We start from the raw sequence: 17,904 nt of genomic DNA, 5'->3' as shown, positions 1-17,904 counted from the left end.
AACCTGGGAGGAGAAGGTGCTAGTACAGCTGGGAAACCTGAAAGGAAATGCCAGACAGCCAGGTACCTGCTAATACTTGTCACTTCGCATACACCAAAAAAAAAAAAAAAAATGTTTTTGATCCCACAACAAAACCTGCAGCAAGATTATCAGATTAGCAACACCTGCATCCAGCAGAAACCTAGCCGAGGAGGCAGGAGAGCTGTCAGCTGTTGCTCTGACGCCATCCAGCGTGCCGCAATGCATTAAGCAGGCTAAAGCAGGTGGTGCTCGAACACAGTGTCGAAAGGAACCGTCCGTGTTTGTCCACAGATTGAGCCATTTTGCCAATGAGCAGATCGTGTGATGCACAGCACTGCTATTCTTACCTATGACTAGGAGGTCTGGGAGGAATAACTCGGAAAGGAAAGATTAAAAAGTGCCTGGCTGGTCTTGTCAGAGCGAGCTGTTAGGGGACAAAATGCAGAATGGTCTGCAGCTGTCATTCCAGTCAGGGCTGGTGTCAAGATAGGCCCCTGCTGCGATCCCACAACCCAACACAGGCCCAGTGGCAGCAGCCCCTGAACTTACACCCCTTCTTCATAGATGCAGCCCACTACTTCTGCCCCGGCTCCTCCCCAGGCAGTGGGGCTGGTAAGATGGGGGAGCAGAGGTGGCCCTGCCCATTCACTCACTATCAACCCACCTATCAGCAAGTGGTAGCAGTGAGAGCAAAGCGGGGAAGGAGTGACCGCAGCTGCTGACACTGGTGGTGAGACAGTCCGCTCTCTGAGGGTCTGTTGAGGGTGTCTTCTCCAGCAGTATTCGAAACCTGGAGCTGGCACAGATTCCAGACAAGACCACCTGGCAATGCCCTGCGGATGGGAATGAAGTGATGGAAATTCTGTTGAGCTGCACTCATGGCGGCTGCCTCTGGAAGCCTTTCCGTATACTTGGCCCGGATTGGCCAGCAAACAACCATGCGTGCTTAATGCTTCTATGCAGTGTAGCCCCTTACGACCAGACCGGGGCGTAGTGTGAATCTGAAGGGCAGGCAAGCCCTATCATGACAAGTCCTACAGCCAACCCCGCCCCCCGCCCCAAAGAGAATCCAACAGTTCAGGCAGATGTGTGGATCCATATCAAGAAACCAGCTCTATCAGTTTGTATCTTTACCAGGAGCAGGATCTTAATTATCTGTTAAAGACAAAGCTACCCCTCAGTTCTTTGCATTACATAGAGATTGCTCAGGGCAATGCTAGTCCAGAGCACCAACAAGGCACCAACTTGCCTGTCACAGAATCATAGAATAGCAGAGCCGGAAGGGGCCATGAAGGCCATCAGGTCCAATTCTTGCTGTTGCAGGATATGAATTTACACCTTCCCACTCATGGCTGTCCAGTTTCTTTTTGAATGCCTCTACTGTGGGAGAGCCCATGACCTCTCTAGGCAACTGGTTCCACTCTTGTATTGCTTTGACAATGAGGAAACTTTTCCTGATATCTAGTCTGAAGTGACAGGCTTTGAGGCACTTAGACAGGGATGTGCCTGGCATATTGGACTGAAATCATGCACACTTCTTACAGACAGCTGCTTTACCCAAAATGAAATTTTCCAATGACTAGACAGCCCTGAAGCCAAATCAATATGAGACTTTCAGACACCCACACTCGCAACTTGCTATTAAACTTTGTGACCTTTTTGCTGTTAAGTTCATAGTCCTCAGGTTCAAAACGTTTGCTTATTTTCTTCAACTGGTTGGAGCTAGGAGGGAGGCAACATTTTCAGAAGACCATTTCCAAGTTTCTCTCAGTACTGGGGCAATGAAAAACAGTCAGAATGAATATTTGCAACCACTCACTCATGCCAAGTAGGAAAGGGATCAGCTACTGTTGCTGCACCTTGTGGTTCATTCCTACAAGGGCTTTGCAGACCACTTCATTTAACTCTAATGCATTCCTCCATCCCACTGCATTTCCCCATTAAGTCAACCAGCTATTGGCATATCAAGGGATTATGCAACACATACAGAATTTTCTGGTTCAGATAAAATATTCCTCAGGACTGACCCCTGTAATAGTCCAACACTCCTGAATTTTTCACACATAATTTGAAATCACCAAATATTATTTATATGTGTGTAATGTGTGCCTCCAACCACTGCGGATAGGGAAATGCCTATTTTTCCTATAGGAAAAACCTGAAACTTTAGGGGGGAAGCAATGTATTAGGGAGAGATCTGGGTTTAACCTTCGATTTACCCATGAAGTTCACTGAGTGATCTCAAATCAGTCACCATCTCTGAGACTACCTTTCTCTGAGAGTAAGAGTTGGGAGAGGGGGTTTAAGAAATAAATACAAAAGTAAAACAAACAAACAAACATGTGTTCTTCTTGCCAGTGCTGATCCAAATAAATCTTTTGGGAATAAATGAAAAGTCAATTCTTTACACTAAGAACTGAAGAATGAACCTTTCACCTTGGCACTCTATAGACCAGCCTTGGCCTATGGATGCAATCTGGCCCACAGAGCCTATTTGTGATTCTCCAGAGGGCAAAGGACCTAATTTCAGGCACTGCCCCCTGGGGAATTCTCTCTTCCTGTTCATCTGAATCCACTTTTGGTTGATACCATAACTATAAATAGCTTCACCATCAACAAAAGATTTGAGGCATCCTGGATTTATTTGTTTTAAATGCTGGAAACTAAAGCATGGGAAAGTGGAGGAGAATGGAATTGTCTCTGCTTTGTCCCTTCTAGCACTTTGCTGACACTCCTTTGATCACTATCTTGATCAGCTTCTGACATAGCCTGGTGCCTTGAAGAGTGTCAGGTGAAGACATCACCTCTGTTTTGCTAGAACTTGCCAGAGGGTAAACTGGAGATTAAAAACCCTGACAAACATGTTACTGCCATGATGCCAAACACCTCACCTGTTAATTTATGCCCTCCCACATCTGTGTAGTGCTTATACCTGTCTGGTTTTTTTATCATATCAGTGAGCTCATAGATAAACAGGGCTCAGCTCTCCCATTTTATTTGTCTAGTACTGCCTTTCCAATTTCAGATGTCAATCTAACAGCTCCCATCATCCACAGCCAGCATGGCACACCCATGTACTGCATAGCTTTGACTCCTTACCCCTATTCTTATCTCCACCAACAGCCCCCCCCCCCCCCCAAAAAAGAGAAGAGTTCTGTCCGGTGTCCCTGTTGGCACTAGGGCAGGAGCAAACAGCAGCTTCACAGTGTGGATACACGCAGGAGTTCTGCTGCATTTCTTCTAAGGGAGCAGGTTTGCAGCTTGGCAGTACTTCCAGACCCAACCCTGTTCCTCCAAGAAAAGGTTGAGAAGTTGACCAGTGGTTTAGGTGTGATCTTCAGCTGCATCCTATGCTTCAGAGATCTGGCCCAGGCACAGTCATGATGCCTTGGTAACCTCCAGGTTGGTCCTAGGTGCAAGGGTCCAAAATGGAGCAGTGGGTAATTACAAGTGTTCTTCAACTGGAGAGCCAGTGTGGCGTAGTGGTTAAGAGCATGGGACTGGGAATCAGATGATCTGGGTTCTAGTCTCCGCTCAGCCATGGAGCCAACTTGGTGACTCTGGGCCAGCCACAGACTCTCAGCCCAACCTACCTCACAGGGCTGTTGCTGTGGGGATAAGATGGAGGAAGAGAATGATGTAAACTGCTTTGAGCCCTTTGAGGAAAAAGGCAGGATAGAAATTGAAAAATAAATAAATAAATAAACTTGCTTAACTCTCCTTGTCTCTTCCAAACAAAGAAATAAGAGGCCAAGCTATAGTAGAAATCGGCAAGGCATGTCAGTTTCTCCTTTCCTCCTTTGTGATGCTCCTTTGACAAGTTTCTTTCTCTTTCCCGTTTCTCCTCAAGCAGATGCTTTAACTTTAATTAATTGATTACATTTTCCAGTTGTTTCAGGAAGCTGCTTCCCTTAAAATAACTGGTAGGGAACTTCCATACAAGCCTTTTACCATGCCAATGCCCTGCCTCATTCACCAAACGGAAGGGAAAGGAAGGGGAACCCAGGCACTGCTTGAGGAGGTTCAGTTTAGTTGAGCAGTAGTTTTTAAATCATTTCCCCCAATAAATTACTCATCTCTGCATTGTAGCACTTGCTTAGTTTAGCAATATTAAGCAGTATTTAATAATTATGCATAACACTGCTTCCGTAGGGATAGTACTGCAATGAACCATACAGAATGTGAGCACTGATATGGTGAGAGGTTCAAGCAAAATCTGTTATGCTTTTTAATCAGTGTTTCATATCATCCATGCCCTATGATAGAGACTGAGCTCGTTTTCATTGGAGTAGAATTTGAGATTGCTTGCTTGTATCGTGCTTGCCTGTGTTGAATGTGCACTGCAGGAGATAGTCTTTCACTTTTTATTGCCCTTAGGCAACCCAATATTATTAATGACCCCTCATTATCGAAAGCTCTTCTTTCTGTGCTCATCTTTGCACCTGCATTTATGTTGCAGTCTGCATTTTCAAACCAAGCAAGTTTTAGAGTCACATTAATCTGCAACGGATTACAAGGGGGCAGGCTATCCCGTATGGACTGTAATGAAACACATTCATTAATTCTCAGGGCAGGAGGGCTAATTACTTGTTTCAAAAAAACGGTGCTAATCGCCAATATATTTTTTAAAATATTGAATTGGTCTTGTAAGGCTAGTTTTGATTTTGATGCCTCGTCATACCTCCGAATAACAATCTTAATCAAAGCTTGAAAGGGACATGCCTACGCATTGCCATCATACTCAGGAAGCTTGCCCAGCTTCTTACAAAAGAAGACAGAGTTAGTCTTGGCTTTCCAAATAGCAACCTTTGTTAATTTAGACAAGCAGAGTCATTCTGCCTGGTTTCCCTGCAGCAGCTAAGAACTGTCTCTAGGAGGCCAAACAGAGAAACTTTTCAAAATGCTGTTGCCCTGGTTCTCCCTTTTTAGGCCACAAATGCTTGACGAAGCAGGCTAGGAAACATTTTGTGTGTGGGTTACTGTCTGTGACTTTTCTTGCAAGGCTGTCTGCTATCCAGCCTCCACTGTTGAGGACAAAGTTCATCACTTAGATAAATGTCATGCCAGCACTGCAGGCATGCAAATGTGTGCTGGGCAACTTGCGAACAACCTCAGGAAAATTCTCTGCTCCACCACCACCACCACCACCCAGGTTCCATAGACATAGAACAAGTCTTTCCTCTGCCAACCCTTGCTCTATCATGACACCATTGCAGTCGACACAGGCCGGGGAAGATGGGAGCTGTAGTCTAACACTTCTAGAATACACCAGTTTGCAGAAGTGTGCAATCCTATGCATGCTTCCATGGGCGTAAGTCCCATTGACTAAATTTCCAAACCTGCAGAGTTATATGAGCTTGTGTGAGGCTTCCAATGAAACTGCTTCCTTTTAGCAGCCTCTTCAATTTGTTATGCAGTTATTTTCACAATCATCCACAAAAAGGGTACAGAACCTCAGGCCCAGGGCACAAATCTTGTTCACCAAGGGTCCTAGTTTGGTCTCCCAGTTTTCCCCAAAGACCATATTCCATAGGACCTTTCTTTCCAGCCACCAGTCATTTGGGGCTTTCCTGCCTTTCAAGCCATTTTCTCCCCACTCTAAAAGACTGAAATTCCTCTAAGATGCAGTTACTGCTGTAAAAAGCTTAAGTGACATTATGCTGGCATTTGTGTGTGGGCTTTGGACACAGCCCCTTTTTCTTTTGGCCATACTCCTTGGCCTACAAGATGGCTTTTGCACGTCATCCTTACCTTAACAACAGTAATCTTGAATTTAAACCCACTAATTCAATTCCTTGCCTAAAAATAGAAACCTCCTGCTGGAACAAGCAGTACAGAGTTTGGCTCTTCGATAGAAAGCCCTAAAGTACCTCTTTTGTCAGACCCCAAAATAGTGTTCAAAAACCTAGGGCAGAACATTTCAACCTCCTGGGGCACTCTAACTCAGACTTCCCCAACCTATGGCCCTCCTGATGCATTTAACTACAACTCCCCTGCTGGCTGGGGCTCCTAGAAGTTGTAGTCTAACAAATCTGAAGGTTGCCAAGTTGAGAAGTCTGCTCCTACAACTGATTTTTAAAAGGTGCATTAAGATTTAGAGAGGACACGTCTTGATTTTCTCCCCCCCCCCCACCTTGAAATGTTTTCTCCTGAAGACTTTGGATTTTGCTGTGCTAAAGGCTAGTGGGAATTCAGGAGTGCCAGGCCGGTGTCCCTCAGGAGCTCTAGGGCGACCCACGTGGTGCTCAGAATGTGTCTGATGAAAGCCCCGTGACCCCACTGCTCCCTTGTGCTCTACTCTGCAAACAGCACTGGAAGCATGAGAGCTTTGTTCTTGTTCCCTCTCACTGCTTTCTCCCAAGTGATTCCAGATGTGTGCTTGTGGGCATATCAGTTTGTTGTGTAGCAACCTCCAATTATGCACATGTCTGACTGATCACAAAATCAAAGATTGGAAGGGACCCTGAAGGCCAGCTAGTCCAACCCCCTGCTGCTTTTGACATCAGCAGAAGCTTGCTAACTACACCAAACAATATGGGGTCACCTGGATCTTGAGTCACCAATGGCACCTTTCATAATGCCCCCAGTGCTCCAGGACATTGTGGGACATTTAAGTGGAAGATGGGCAGAGAAACCTAAGCTTAATTGAAGTATCAACCTAGGGAGAATAGTCAAGATGCACGGCTACAGGGGCCATGGCACCTGCCCAAAGAGGCCAGGTGATGCCACTGGCCATGAGGAAAACACTCCTTCCATTTCATTTCTTCGTCTCAGGCTGCTGTTGAAGGCACAGGAGCAAAGGCAGGATACATGGCAACCCTGAAAGCCTGAATCCACTAAGAACTGGGTTTCCAACAGCTTCTCCACCCTGGAGCCTTTTGAAACTACTGCATTGAAAGGAGATGAAGTGGAGAAACTGGAGCTATTCTAATTGCATGAAACTAAGCATGGTGATCTCCTAGTTACTGTTGCTCCCCACTTTCCCCTTCAGGAACAATGACCACTTTCTTACACACAAGGGAACGGAGCACATTTCTGGCCTGTTTCTTCAGACGCAACAGAGCTAAAGTTGGAAGAGAAAGGCAGGGTTTCCGCCAGGTTACATCAGTGATGCTTACTTGGGCAAAGATGCTGAACAGCAACGTAGTCTGCCAGGGATCTGGGCACTTTGAGGCCAGCGCTTTCAGAGTGCCCTTGTCTCCACTGAACGGGTGACCGGGATTCTGAAACTGATCATCAAGGCAGGGATGGCAAACAGATGGCAAACAGTTTATTCAGTCTTCATTGGAAAATCTGGTACTGCTGCACTGCGGCCCAGCAGGAGGCAGGCCCATGTTCTTCAGCAAACCCTAACCCTTTACGAAGGGGCCATCATGAGATGCCTCTTTTATCAGAGATGTGTCCAGGTGTTGCTTTATTCTCCTATGGCTAAACTGAGGCTGTAAAGATATTTTCATGGCCAAAGTGTTAATCTCTCAACATATACATATAACCTAAAGCAGCATCCACTTATAAATACCTATGGGTACAAGCCGATGCAAATTTGGACAGAGAAAGGGCCTATACATCCCTATAGGGAGTTTTACTCCCTTTTGCTGCTTAAACTTGTGTAGAATTGTACCTTAGACATATGCATGGAAAGCATAGAGCTGTGATGCCACATGTAAACTGTATAGACTCCATCTGCTGTCAGGACATCTGTGAGTCATCTCCCCCGGTAATGAATTTCCTCTGGATTTGCAATTCACTCACTTGTGGGGGTGGGGGAGTGCGGATTTGGGCCTGCCAACTATAAAATTTCTGCACTCCAGTGTTTTTTAGATTGTTGTTACGTGTTTTATCAGAACTGATTTGTAACAATGGTTTGGGCCATGGGTGTGTGTTTGTGTGGGGGGCTACTACATATGCAATGCAATTTTTCCAGGGTGCAGGTTCTGTCTCTTTTATTACTCCTTGAGGATCGTGGCTTGTGCAGAGGATTAGTCATTAATAGCCTCTAAATTGCCACATTAACATTATCCCTTAATTATCCCAATGTCCATTTCTGTTCCTGAAGGGAGGGGAGATTTAATTATTGATTTCCTTTATTAATATTTTTCCTTTGCATTTTTTCCACAGGCATATGACTTGGCATGCAGCTCTTCTCAGCATCTGCGGTGCACAGAAACTGGAGGAAAAGCATCTGTGGAGCCAGCTTGGGCTTCTTGTGCTCTGTAAGGATAGGAGCTTAAGTGCACCTCCTAAGTAAGGGCCACAGCTCAGAGATGCAGCACATGCTCTGTAAGTATGGTGGGGCCCTACTTTCACTCCCAGGCGCATCTAGTTCAGAGGTGAACAACTTGTGGCTCTCCTAATGCTTTGGCTTCTAGCGCACATCATTCCTCACCAATGGCCAGGGGTGATGGGAGCTACAGGAAAAACTATCTGGAGGGCCATTGGTTGTCCACCTGACCTAGTTAAAAGTACATCAGATAATAAGGCTGAGAAAGTCATCCCTGACTGAGATGGCAGATAGCTGCTCCCCACCAGGCCAGAGGGACTGATGGTTAAACATGGATGAAAGCAGCCTCATTTGTTTGTATGGATATTTCCAAGCCCATCAAATAATAACACTAATAATCGCTCAATAGCTGAACAGTTCCATTAATAAAAATCACATACCACAAATATAAATTTAGTCATTTTCAGATGCTCCCTCAGGATTAGAATATGAAATTGAATATATTTTGAAGCTATAAGCTTACACAACACCGCCTCTGATACCTTAGTGAAAGTTTGAACTGAAAAATAAAGAAGCCAGTAGAAATCCGTAATGGTTCCATTTATTAATATGTATATCACAAATACTCACAATATCAATGCATTCTTCTTGGCATGCTAGACAGAGGCCTTATTAAAAAATTCCTATTTTTTTAAAAAGGTCTTAAACTTTTGTTCCCACCCCCCAAAAATATTCCACACACTCTCTCTTTTTTTAAGGTTGATTGATTTAACAATGTATTTGGTGGCAACTTTAATGCAAAAGGAGAGGAAAAGAGAGGGAAAAAGGGGAAGAAGAAAGCTGCATTACAGCACAATTTGATTAATCCATAATTATCTAATAAAAAGGAAGTAAATTACCAGCTTCACAGTAAGCAAACAACACAGCTTAGTATTACACAGGTTCAGATTCAGAGGCAAAATGCACTAGACAAAGGCCTATTGGCAAACGCACTAGGCATACAACATTGATTAAGAATCAAAGATGCAGCGGAACATCAAAAGAACCATTTCCCTCAAGCAGAGTTTGGACCTTTTTTTTCTTCAAGTATTTTCACATTTTATGTAACTGATTTCTTCTTCTCTGGGGCAGTTGCAGGGGGTGGCAGGGCAGGGGAATAGATTGAAAAATCCTTAGTAGAGCAGTAAACAAAACCAAGAAATTAAAAATTGGATAAACCAAAATAATATATATTTTTGTATACAGGTTTAATATGGATGTGTGCGACATTTATTAACCATGGTGAAAGGCTAATTATGCCCTCCAGTCACTACATGCAGAGCCCAGTCGTTGCTGTTAATGAATTACCTCTGTTAACTTTACAATGCAACTACAGTCTGATCAAGAACATACATAGAGTGCCATCATATGCAGAGCCGTCAGGATGGTATGTACAGTACTGGATGCTGTATGGTTCAGGCTACTTTTGTGGCACAACAGTACTTCACGGAATGGTACACTACGCATGGTACAGAATTTAGAAGGTGGTGGGTTTGTGTGTGTGTGTGTGTTTGTGTGTACATGTAGTTGTGCATGTGTGCTCTAACATTCTTTAGAAGTCTTCCAAGAATTATCCAGTTCCTGATTGAAAACAGGTGCTGTGTGTCATACTCCTGGAAAAGTACAGAAAGGGGAGGGGAGAACAGGGCATCACTTGAGTTGCAAACAATTGTAAGAACTACCTTTTAAAATAATGATCCTGTGGGTTGTAGCCAATGGAAGAGGACTCTGTTTGTCAATGGAAAGAAACCGTTGAAGCCAACCAACTGCAGAGTTTGGAAATACTAATAACAAAGAGTAGAGTATCCAGTTCCATTATAATTAGTGGAGTTTGGGCCTTGAAAGCATGAACAGGAGCTTTAGTGTTCATTTTAGTGTCACAGTTTAGTGTTGTTGAGGACGGATGTCATAATCACTGTAGACATGCAACACCTGCTAATTAAATCATTCCAGAAGCCTCTGCTCATGAAGAAGCTGCATGACCATATGGGAACCCCATGCAACTTTAGACCAGGCAACCTATGTCCACAAGCACAGTAAAATTATGAACCTATAGTTTAAAGGACTGTGAAAGCTGGACCCTTACAGCTGGATTGACAGTCCTACTGCACTTCTCTGTCTTGTCTGGATTGTCCCAGCTTGTTACTCACATCCAGACCCTCAAATCTCTGATTTCAAGGCACTGATTTAGAACCTCCACAGCTTCTCTGGACTGAGATGGAAACAAATATATTCATCTGCATATTGATGGCAGCCAACTCCAGAACTCCGAGCAGTTAGCACATAGCTTGGTTGCTTTAATACCTTGTTCTACCCAATTGATCAACCAATTTAAAGAAATCACAGAATGTCACTATTGTGTATTCTAGGAGAGATATTTGCTTGACTACATGAACCATGCGGGGGTGTGGAATCTTAGGAAAACTACTGTCTGAGTCAAGAATGTGGATAGGATTTCTGATTTTTGTTTTTAAACAATGCCACTCAGCACTGAAATCTTTCCACACAAGGACCATTCCAACTCACATCCACATTTTGATTAGTGTTTTTATCCCTGCTGCAAAGGTCACGTTCTGTGCTGAAGTAGCCGACTCTTGAATCTATAATGTCTTCCATACACATAGGGAAGCAAGGCATCTGAATCAGTTTGGGAAGAGAATTCTGCAAATAACAATGCACAAACCTACCTTGTTACACCATCTCGTATTGATTGGCAGTAATAAATCGGGACAAACAGCATGCCAAAAGCATTCCAATCAACTGTAACAAACCAAGAGAAGTATGCAGGTTGTCAAGAGGATAAAATTCAGCAACTCTAAAGGAGAGAAACTTTTTGAATTTTTAAACAATTCTTGAAATATACAAAAACATAAATGTTATATACTGAAGTCAAAGGCTAAAAACAAGAGCAAGAATTAATGCAAATAAGAAATAGCCACTGTAGTTGTTCCTGGGAAGTCTGTCCGTCCATCCGTCCGTCCCTCTCTCTGTCTCTGTCTCTCTCTCTGTCTAAGGTAACCTCATAGTAGCTGTACATGTCTCTGAGTAATCCAATTGTTTTATGCCTATCAACTCAACATATGAATTCCACCAAAATGACTTACTGACCATCCTGGTAATTTTACAGGATGAAAAGAAAGGGCAGATAACAGCCATTGTTCTTTGGCTTAACTTGCTACAGTCATCTAGATAGGTCTATACAGGTACAATCTTAGGTCAAGTTAAATGTTGATTATCTGTGAACATGCAGCTAATCCACAAAAACTGCACAGTGATGTGCAGTAACTATCTTTACTGTGTTTTGCAAGTGTGCTCTTACAGATGTCCCATATGTATAGTCTTGCCTGTAGTCAATCTCCTGTAGTCAATTTCCTTGCATGTTTCAGTTGTCAAAGGGAATACCTAAGAGTAGTAGCTAATTTCCATGGATGGACAGGGCATATAATTTAATTTGGGGCAGTTGCTGGGGTCCAGTTGCCAACTTGTCAATTGAAAAGCACCAAAAAGGAGGGAAAGGCACAAAAGAAAATGTCCCAAAGGTGTAAGTGTAGGAGGGACAACAGCTTCTACTTAGAAATGTACTCCTCTCTGTTTTTAAGTGTTGAATTTAGAGCACCCTCACCTTTTCAATACTTCCCTGAAGTACCAGCTACTCCAGAAAGGGGAGATACGAACTCTCCTTCTTTTCACAACTCTTTTTCAAGGACTTACTGCTGTACATGCTCAGAAAAGCAGCCATGAAAAGTGGAAACAAAGGAAACATCTCTCCTTTGTGCAGTAGCTGAAACTTGGGGAAGTGCTGAAACAGGAGAGAGTAGGGATATGCTGAAGCTCCACAGAATCCATTCTTCTCATACTTGCAGAAGTCCTCTTGTGCTTGTGTCTGTCTTGGAAAGAGCTGAGAGGAAGTCCGTGAACACTCATGGAACAAAGACTGCATAAATATCAAGCTTCTTTCATGTCACATACAAACAAAGGCTGCTGTGCATGGTGTGCAAGAGGGATGCTGGTTGTACAGCATGCAGGACTTGACTCCAGGCAAACCCTGGGCACACTCACCAGGAACTCCCATTCACAACTGTGCCAAAGTGGACCTAAGTCTGGGGAGCCGGGCCCATTGGATTCCCAGTCCCAAAAATGGATTCCTCACACATCCCTAGTGGAGGACACTGAGAACTGTCAGTTCAACCCTTAAAATGGGGAAGTTTACATTGCTGCGGAGGAGACTGCACATATCAGACAGCCAAAAGGGTACAGTTACTCTTACTGCTGCTGTTATACCTTTTGCAAAATTTTCTGGCACCATGTTTTTAAAGGGTGGCGTACCAGAGATGGCCACTCCAAAGTCCTGCTTGGACATTAGTAGAGGGGCAATCACCAGCAGCAGTATGGGCAAGATCATAAAGAGCAGCAGGGGGCTCCACTGCTCATCCTGAGTGGGTCATGAAGCAGTCTCTGCGACCCAGAATGAAACTGCTCTCCCAAGTTCAAATGATAGGACAACCCATCATGGTACAAACAAATCCTAGAACAAGGGATAGTCTGCGTTTGGATGATACAAAAATCCTTTGTGGCTAGTTACCAATGAAGACATGTGCGCCAGGTCACAGACATTTCAAGATTGTATGGCCAGTCAGCAGCACCTTACAAAACATTTTTTAAAAAGAATCTTGCACAGGGAAATTTCCCAGCTGTAAGTGTGAATACAACTTGCACAACGTTCTTATGCAAGCCCCTTTGCCAAACATTTCAAACACGGGCCACTGGCAAAAGAGATCAACAGTGCTTGTTTATAACAGCCAAAGCTATTTATAGAGATGTGCTTGCCACCATTTCACTTTATTCATCCCCTGGGGCATCTCATATTATAAGTCCATGAAAATTGCTTGCCGCCTTCCTATATCTTGACTGTGGATTATAGTACAGAAGAGTGTGAGAAAACAGACCAAAACATTTTAGTGAGGAAAACAGTGATGTCTGCATTAGATGTTATACTCCTCAGCCATTTACTCTCAGGCAGATTAATCTTCCAAAGTGGCTCAGCGCTATGTTTTGACCTACCCTCCATCTGTCCAATCTGGCACTGAAAGTTTGGAAGACTCTTGACTGCTGTGATATATTGCCTTTTGCAGTTCCCATAGTGGGCTGCATTCATCTAGTCTAGCATATCCAAAAATACTTCCACTGCTCCTGTTAGGGGCTCATCAATCCAATTCATAAGTGGCATGTCAGTCCATTGGTAGCCTTCTTTCTGAATGCTATCAATTAACTATCTAATTGTTTCACTGTATTCTTCAAACGGTTAAGTTTTCTGCACTACCAGGACATGGTTTTAAGTGATCTCTGTTAGAACATTAATCTTTCCAGGCCACATTTCACAAATGCAGATTTTACTAAGGATCAATACTTGGCAATACTGAAGTTAAATTCAACAGCTCCTTTAATTCAAAGGTGCTTCCATGCAAGACTTTTATACTCCAATCATCCTGCTCCATTCATTGAATTCTGTGAGCGATTCATAACATCTCTGTTTTCCATTTCTAATTCTTGTGTTTTCTCACCATTTCTTGTGACTTTTTTCTATTATAAAAATCAGTTGAGGGAAAAGGGAATAGCTGCAGAATGCATTATAATTGGCAGTGCTAGGAGACATCTGCCCTGGAGCATCCCAAATTTAGGAATCCTATCTTACAACATAGCTAAAAAAAAAGTGGACATCAGCTGTGAAGTACAAAGTTAAAGGGGAGATTTTTCTACCACCACCATTTTCTTTTCATGCATGGCTACAAAGGTCAATCACAATTCCAAGTGATACATTTGGCTTTCCAGTCAGTGGACCTATATAACCCCATGCATTTCTTGATGATGTAAATTAACATGCAACATTTAATCAAAAAAGATTTTCAGTCATTCAAATGAGGAGGTATTTTTAGAAACCGATAGTTGAACATAGCTTTTTCCCTTCCTCAGCAAGACAGTAAAGCTGAAGAGAATCTGTACTGTATTATATCAGAATATGTACATCTTACATCACCTTGGAAATTATTAAATCAATTCCAAGGGTAGCAAAATCACACCCAGAAACCATCCTATTCTGCAGCTTTTAACACTCAAGTGGACACTGAATATTTCTTAGACTTCCATATAGCAACTTCTCTATCCCATTCTCACCAGAGATCTGCTGGTTGCATATAGTGCAGGGGTCTCAAACTCAACGTACCTGGGGGCCGCTGGAAGTAGAGTCTGGGTGAGGCTGGGCCGCATCAAGCGGTGGTGGTGGGCCGCTCATCCCGCGTCGCTCCCAGAGGCCGGCCCGGGTGCCGCCAGCGCTTTGAAGGCCCCAGGGCCCCTCCCCCGTGCCCCGCCCGTCCCGGCAATTGGCCCGCGGGCCGCGAGTTTGAGACCCCTGATATAGTGGATCCTGAACTACATTTACAAAGGGTGTTATTATTATTACTATTGCTATTATTACATTGCATTTATATGCCACCCTTTTACATTTGTGAGAAATGCAAGATGCCTTGCGCAGTCCTCCTCCACTCCATTTTATCACCCTGTGTGAGGCGGGTTAGGCTGAGACTGAATGTCTGGCCCAAAGTCACCAAGTGAGCTCCATGGCTGAGTGGGGACTAAAACCTGGATCTCCCTTGCCCCCAGTCCAGCACTGTAATCACCACACTACACTGGCCCTCCTTTAAAGGTTCATTCAAGCTCTGACAATGGGTTATTTGGTCTGGTCCTCAGTCCTGAACATCACCATCTATTATTTGTGGTTTCCCTTGATTTCCTCCTAATTTTATTGCCTTCACCACCAGCTTATACAATTCTCATAACACAAGCATGGACAGTGCAATCCGATGGTTCCTAGGAAAGCATCCTCAGGGAGCACAGGATAGACTGGAAATCTTCCTCCAGGGTCAAAAGCAGAGCTCCCGCATGGATTGCTACGTCCTGCCCCTGGAAAAAGTTCTGTGATCCTCACCTCTCCAATGCTTCAGAAAAGGAAAATGAGGAGGGGCAGAGGTGTGAAGCAGAGATAGTGGGGGCAATTTTATATCAGAAAGATCCAGAGCACTCCCAAGCCCAACCACACCTCAAATATACCCTGCTGGCAGGATGCCGGATCACTTTAGAACTGACAGGCCTTAAGGCTTGGGTCACGTGTACCCTTAGTTGGGATAAACATAATGAAATACAGAGGATTTTATTCTAAGTAAACATACGTGGATCAGCTGTTAATAATACTATTGAGTTTAGTTTCTGGTCAAGACTACAAAATTCCTGCCTTTTCTGCCTATAGTAAGAATATGAGTATACAATAAGGCTGGAAAAACACATTCCAGTAAGTGCAAAGAGAGATGGTTGAAAGCAGAATAGTAGAGAGAAAATTCAGAACCACCAGTGGGCTATATCTTTATCAGTACCAACCAAAATAACACAACAATGCACAAACTTTGAGTTTTATCATGCTAGGTGCTTCAAAAAGCAGGAAACAGGAAAGATAGTTTGGTTAGTCCTAATACACTTTTTGAATAGATGCATTGCCAACTGAGGGCTTTTTGCTTCTCATAAGCCAGCCATCTTGGTTGTGTGTGTAGCATGGTAGAGCTGTTCTTGCCCTGCAGGTATATGGTCGGGTCTTTTGTCCTACCCACATCTCTGGTTAAAACGGTTTTGTGGGCTTTTGGATTGTTACAAAACTTTGCAAAATGTGTTTTCCAGAACGAACAGTGGCATATCACAACCAATGATGTCTCTAGCCTACTCCCTTCTACATCAGGAGAATAAATGGAATAAGAACTGTAAGACTATTTTCAACAACAGAAATACTTCTCATTCTCATTTGGGCATATGACGTATGTTCTAAAGCAGCACCATGAAGATTGGTTTTAAAGGCTTTTAAAAACAAATTCTCAAACTAAACACTATATATGCATTCAAACTAGCTGAGGTTTAAGGCTCAGCTTCCAGCCCACTGTATGAGCTGTAATACCAGACCTGTATATCCTTTTTTCTTGTTGAGCTGTGCTTCACATGGTCGATGTACAAATACTTAAATTTACTCTGACAGTTAAATTGGCAATAAAAAAACAAAATTCAAAACAATAAAAAGGAGCCTGAAATATGCCAGACTTCCACTGAAGGAAAATGAATGGGTACTGTATATTGTAAAATTGATTTCCAATACATTTACAAATAAGTGCCAAGGCACTGCATTCCCCAGTAAAACCAGAGCAACATTGCTGTACACTTACTATAATTTGTTCCTGCTTAATGAGTAACCAGCAATTTTATCTTTCTAGCCTCATATTACCAGCCTTTTAAGCTTAGTAGCCACACTCTGGTATTCTATGCAATCCTCTCCCCAAATCTGTAATGATGATTCTGACATGAACAGGAAAATGTCCATCTCCTCAACTTTCCTACAACCTGGTGACTTTTAACAGTCTAGATTTTGCCATGTGCATCCCATCATTGCCATGGAGAATGTTTGCTAATCCAAAGTTATCCCAGGTAACAAGATAACATTTTTTTTCTCACATGGATTTACAAGAAAGCTTGTGAATTTGAATGGTGCAGATTGTCACAGGCCCAAGGAAACTTTTCCAAATTGGGCTTAAACAATCTGCACCTCTGGAATATAATGCTTTCATGTGGATCCACATTCCTTTTTTCCATTTTACAAGGCTTGCATCTTCCACAAGCTGAACATTCTCTAAATAATTATGCAAAGAGCTGCAGAACACAGTTGACTATGGAGGAACAAAAACGGAGATGATTTCTTTATGGCAGATTAAGTGCTTCTAAAGTTAAAACTTAGAATGCTGTTTGATGTGCCCTGTGTTATTGATCATTATGAAAATACTCTTGTACTTATTTGGAGCAAAGAAATTGATTAAGTAAGGGAAAGGTTCCCAGTTTTCCTTTATGTATACAGTACATTTTATGGTCTTTGATGGAGAAAAGGGCAGAAGTGGAGGAGAGAATTTCCTCCTATGTGCACAAGACCAGAGAAATCCGTGATGTCTCATTTTTTTAAAAAAAAAGCTTGTGTAATGAACTACGGGAAATAGCTTTTTGGAGGGAACAAAAGTAATTTTTTCACCAAAGCTGGCTAGAGAACATAATGCTATGGGCAACAAATGTTTGCCGGAGTGGTATAAAGAACACAGCTCTAGTTAGGTCTGCGGGGCATGATGCAAAAGTACAGGATGTACCTGTGTTGTTGAAGTTAAGCAGGTAAGGTCAGAGACTATCTGGGACTTTAATGTACACTGTCTTGGTTTCCATGATGAAAAAGGTGGGATACAAACATGATAAATATGCATTTATTTTCTGCAACCTGTCACACAAGTCTTGCCCAGAATCACCAACAATCTTTGTTTCCCCTTTTGTAACTTCCCAAGGCCAGGACAAGAATATAGGAAGAACTATCACACGGGAAAAAACCCAAGTAGTACTTCAACCCCAGCATTCTATTTCTAAAGGCAGCCAGATGGAGGTGCCTCTGGAAAGCTTAGAGGCAGGACATAATGACAACAAGTCTCCCCTGTTGCTTGTCCCCATTGCCTACAGTTATATAGCCTCTGAACATGAAATGGTCATCACTTACGTGGTAAGGA

The 17,904-nt window shown here is 43.1% G+C and overlaps 1 protein-coding gene across 2 annotated transcripts in view; it reads right to left on the bottom strand.

Moving 5' to 3' along the window:
- Positions 1–8,827: 8,827 nt before the first annotated feature.
- TSPAN7 (tetraspanin 7) overlaps positions 8,828–17,904 on the bottom strand; it is a 106,216-nt gene continuing 97,139 nt past the window's right edge. For both annotated transcript variants that reach the window (XM_044441899.1, XM_044441898.1), the window contains 2 exons: positions 10,969–11,041; positions 8,828–9,894 (listed from right to left, as the gene is read on the bottom strand). In XM_044441899.1, the coding sequence (XP_044297834.1) occupies positions 10,973–11,041 (69 nt within the window). In that variant the 3' untranslated portion in view covers positions 8,828–9,894; positions 10,969–10,972. The remainder of the gene's footprint in view (positions 9,895–10,968; positions 11,042–17,904) is intronic.

Source organism: Varanus komodoensis, unplaced genomic scaffold (assembly GCF_004798865.1).
Source record: "Varanus komodoensis strain SLA01 unplaced genomic scaffold, ASM479886v1 scaffold4, whole genome shotgun sequence".
In the NCBI taxonomy this organism is placed as follows: domain Eukaryota; kingdom Metazoa; phylum Chordata; class Lepidosauria; order Squamata; family Varanidae; genus Varanus; species Varanus komodoensis.
Note: the sequence above shows the minus strand (reverse complement) of the source record. Positions and strands in the feature narration are given on the sequence as shown.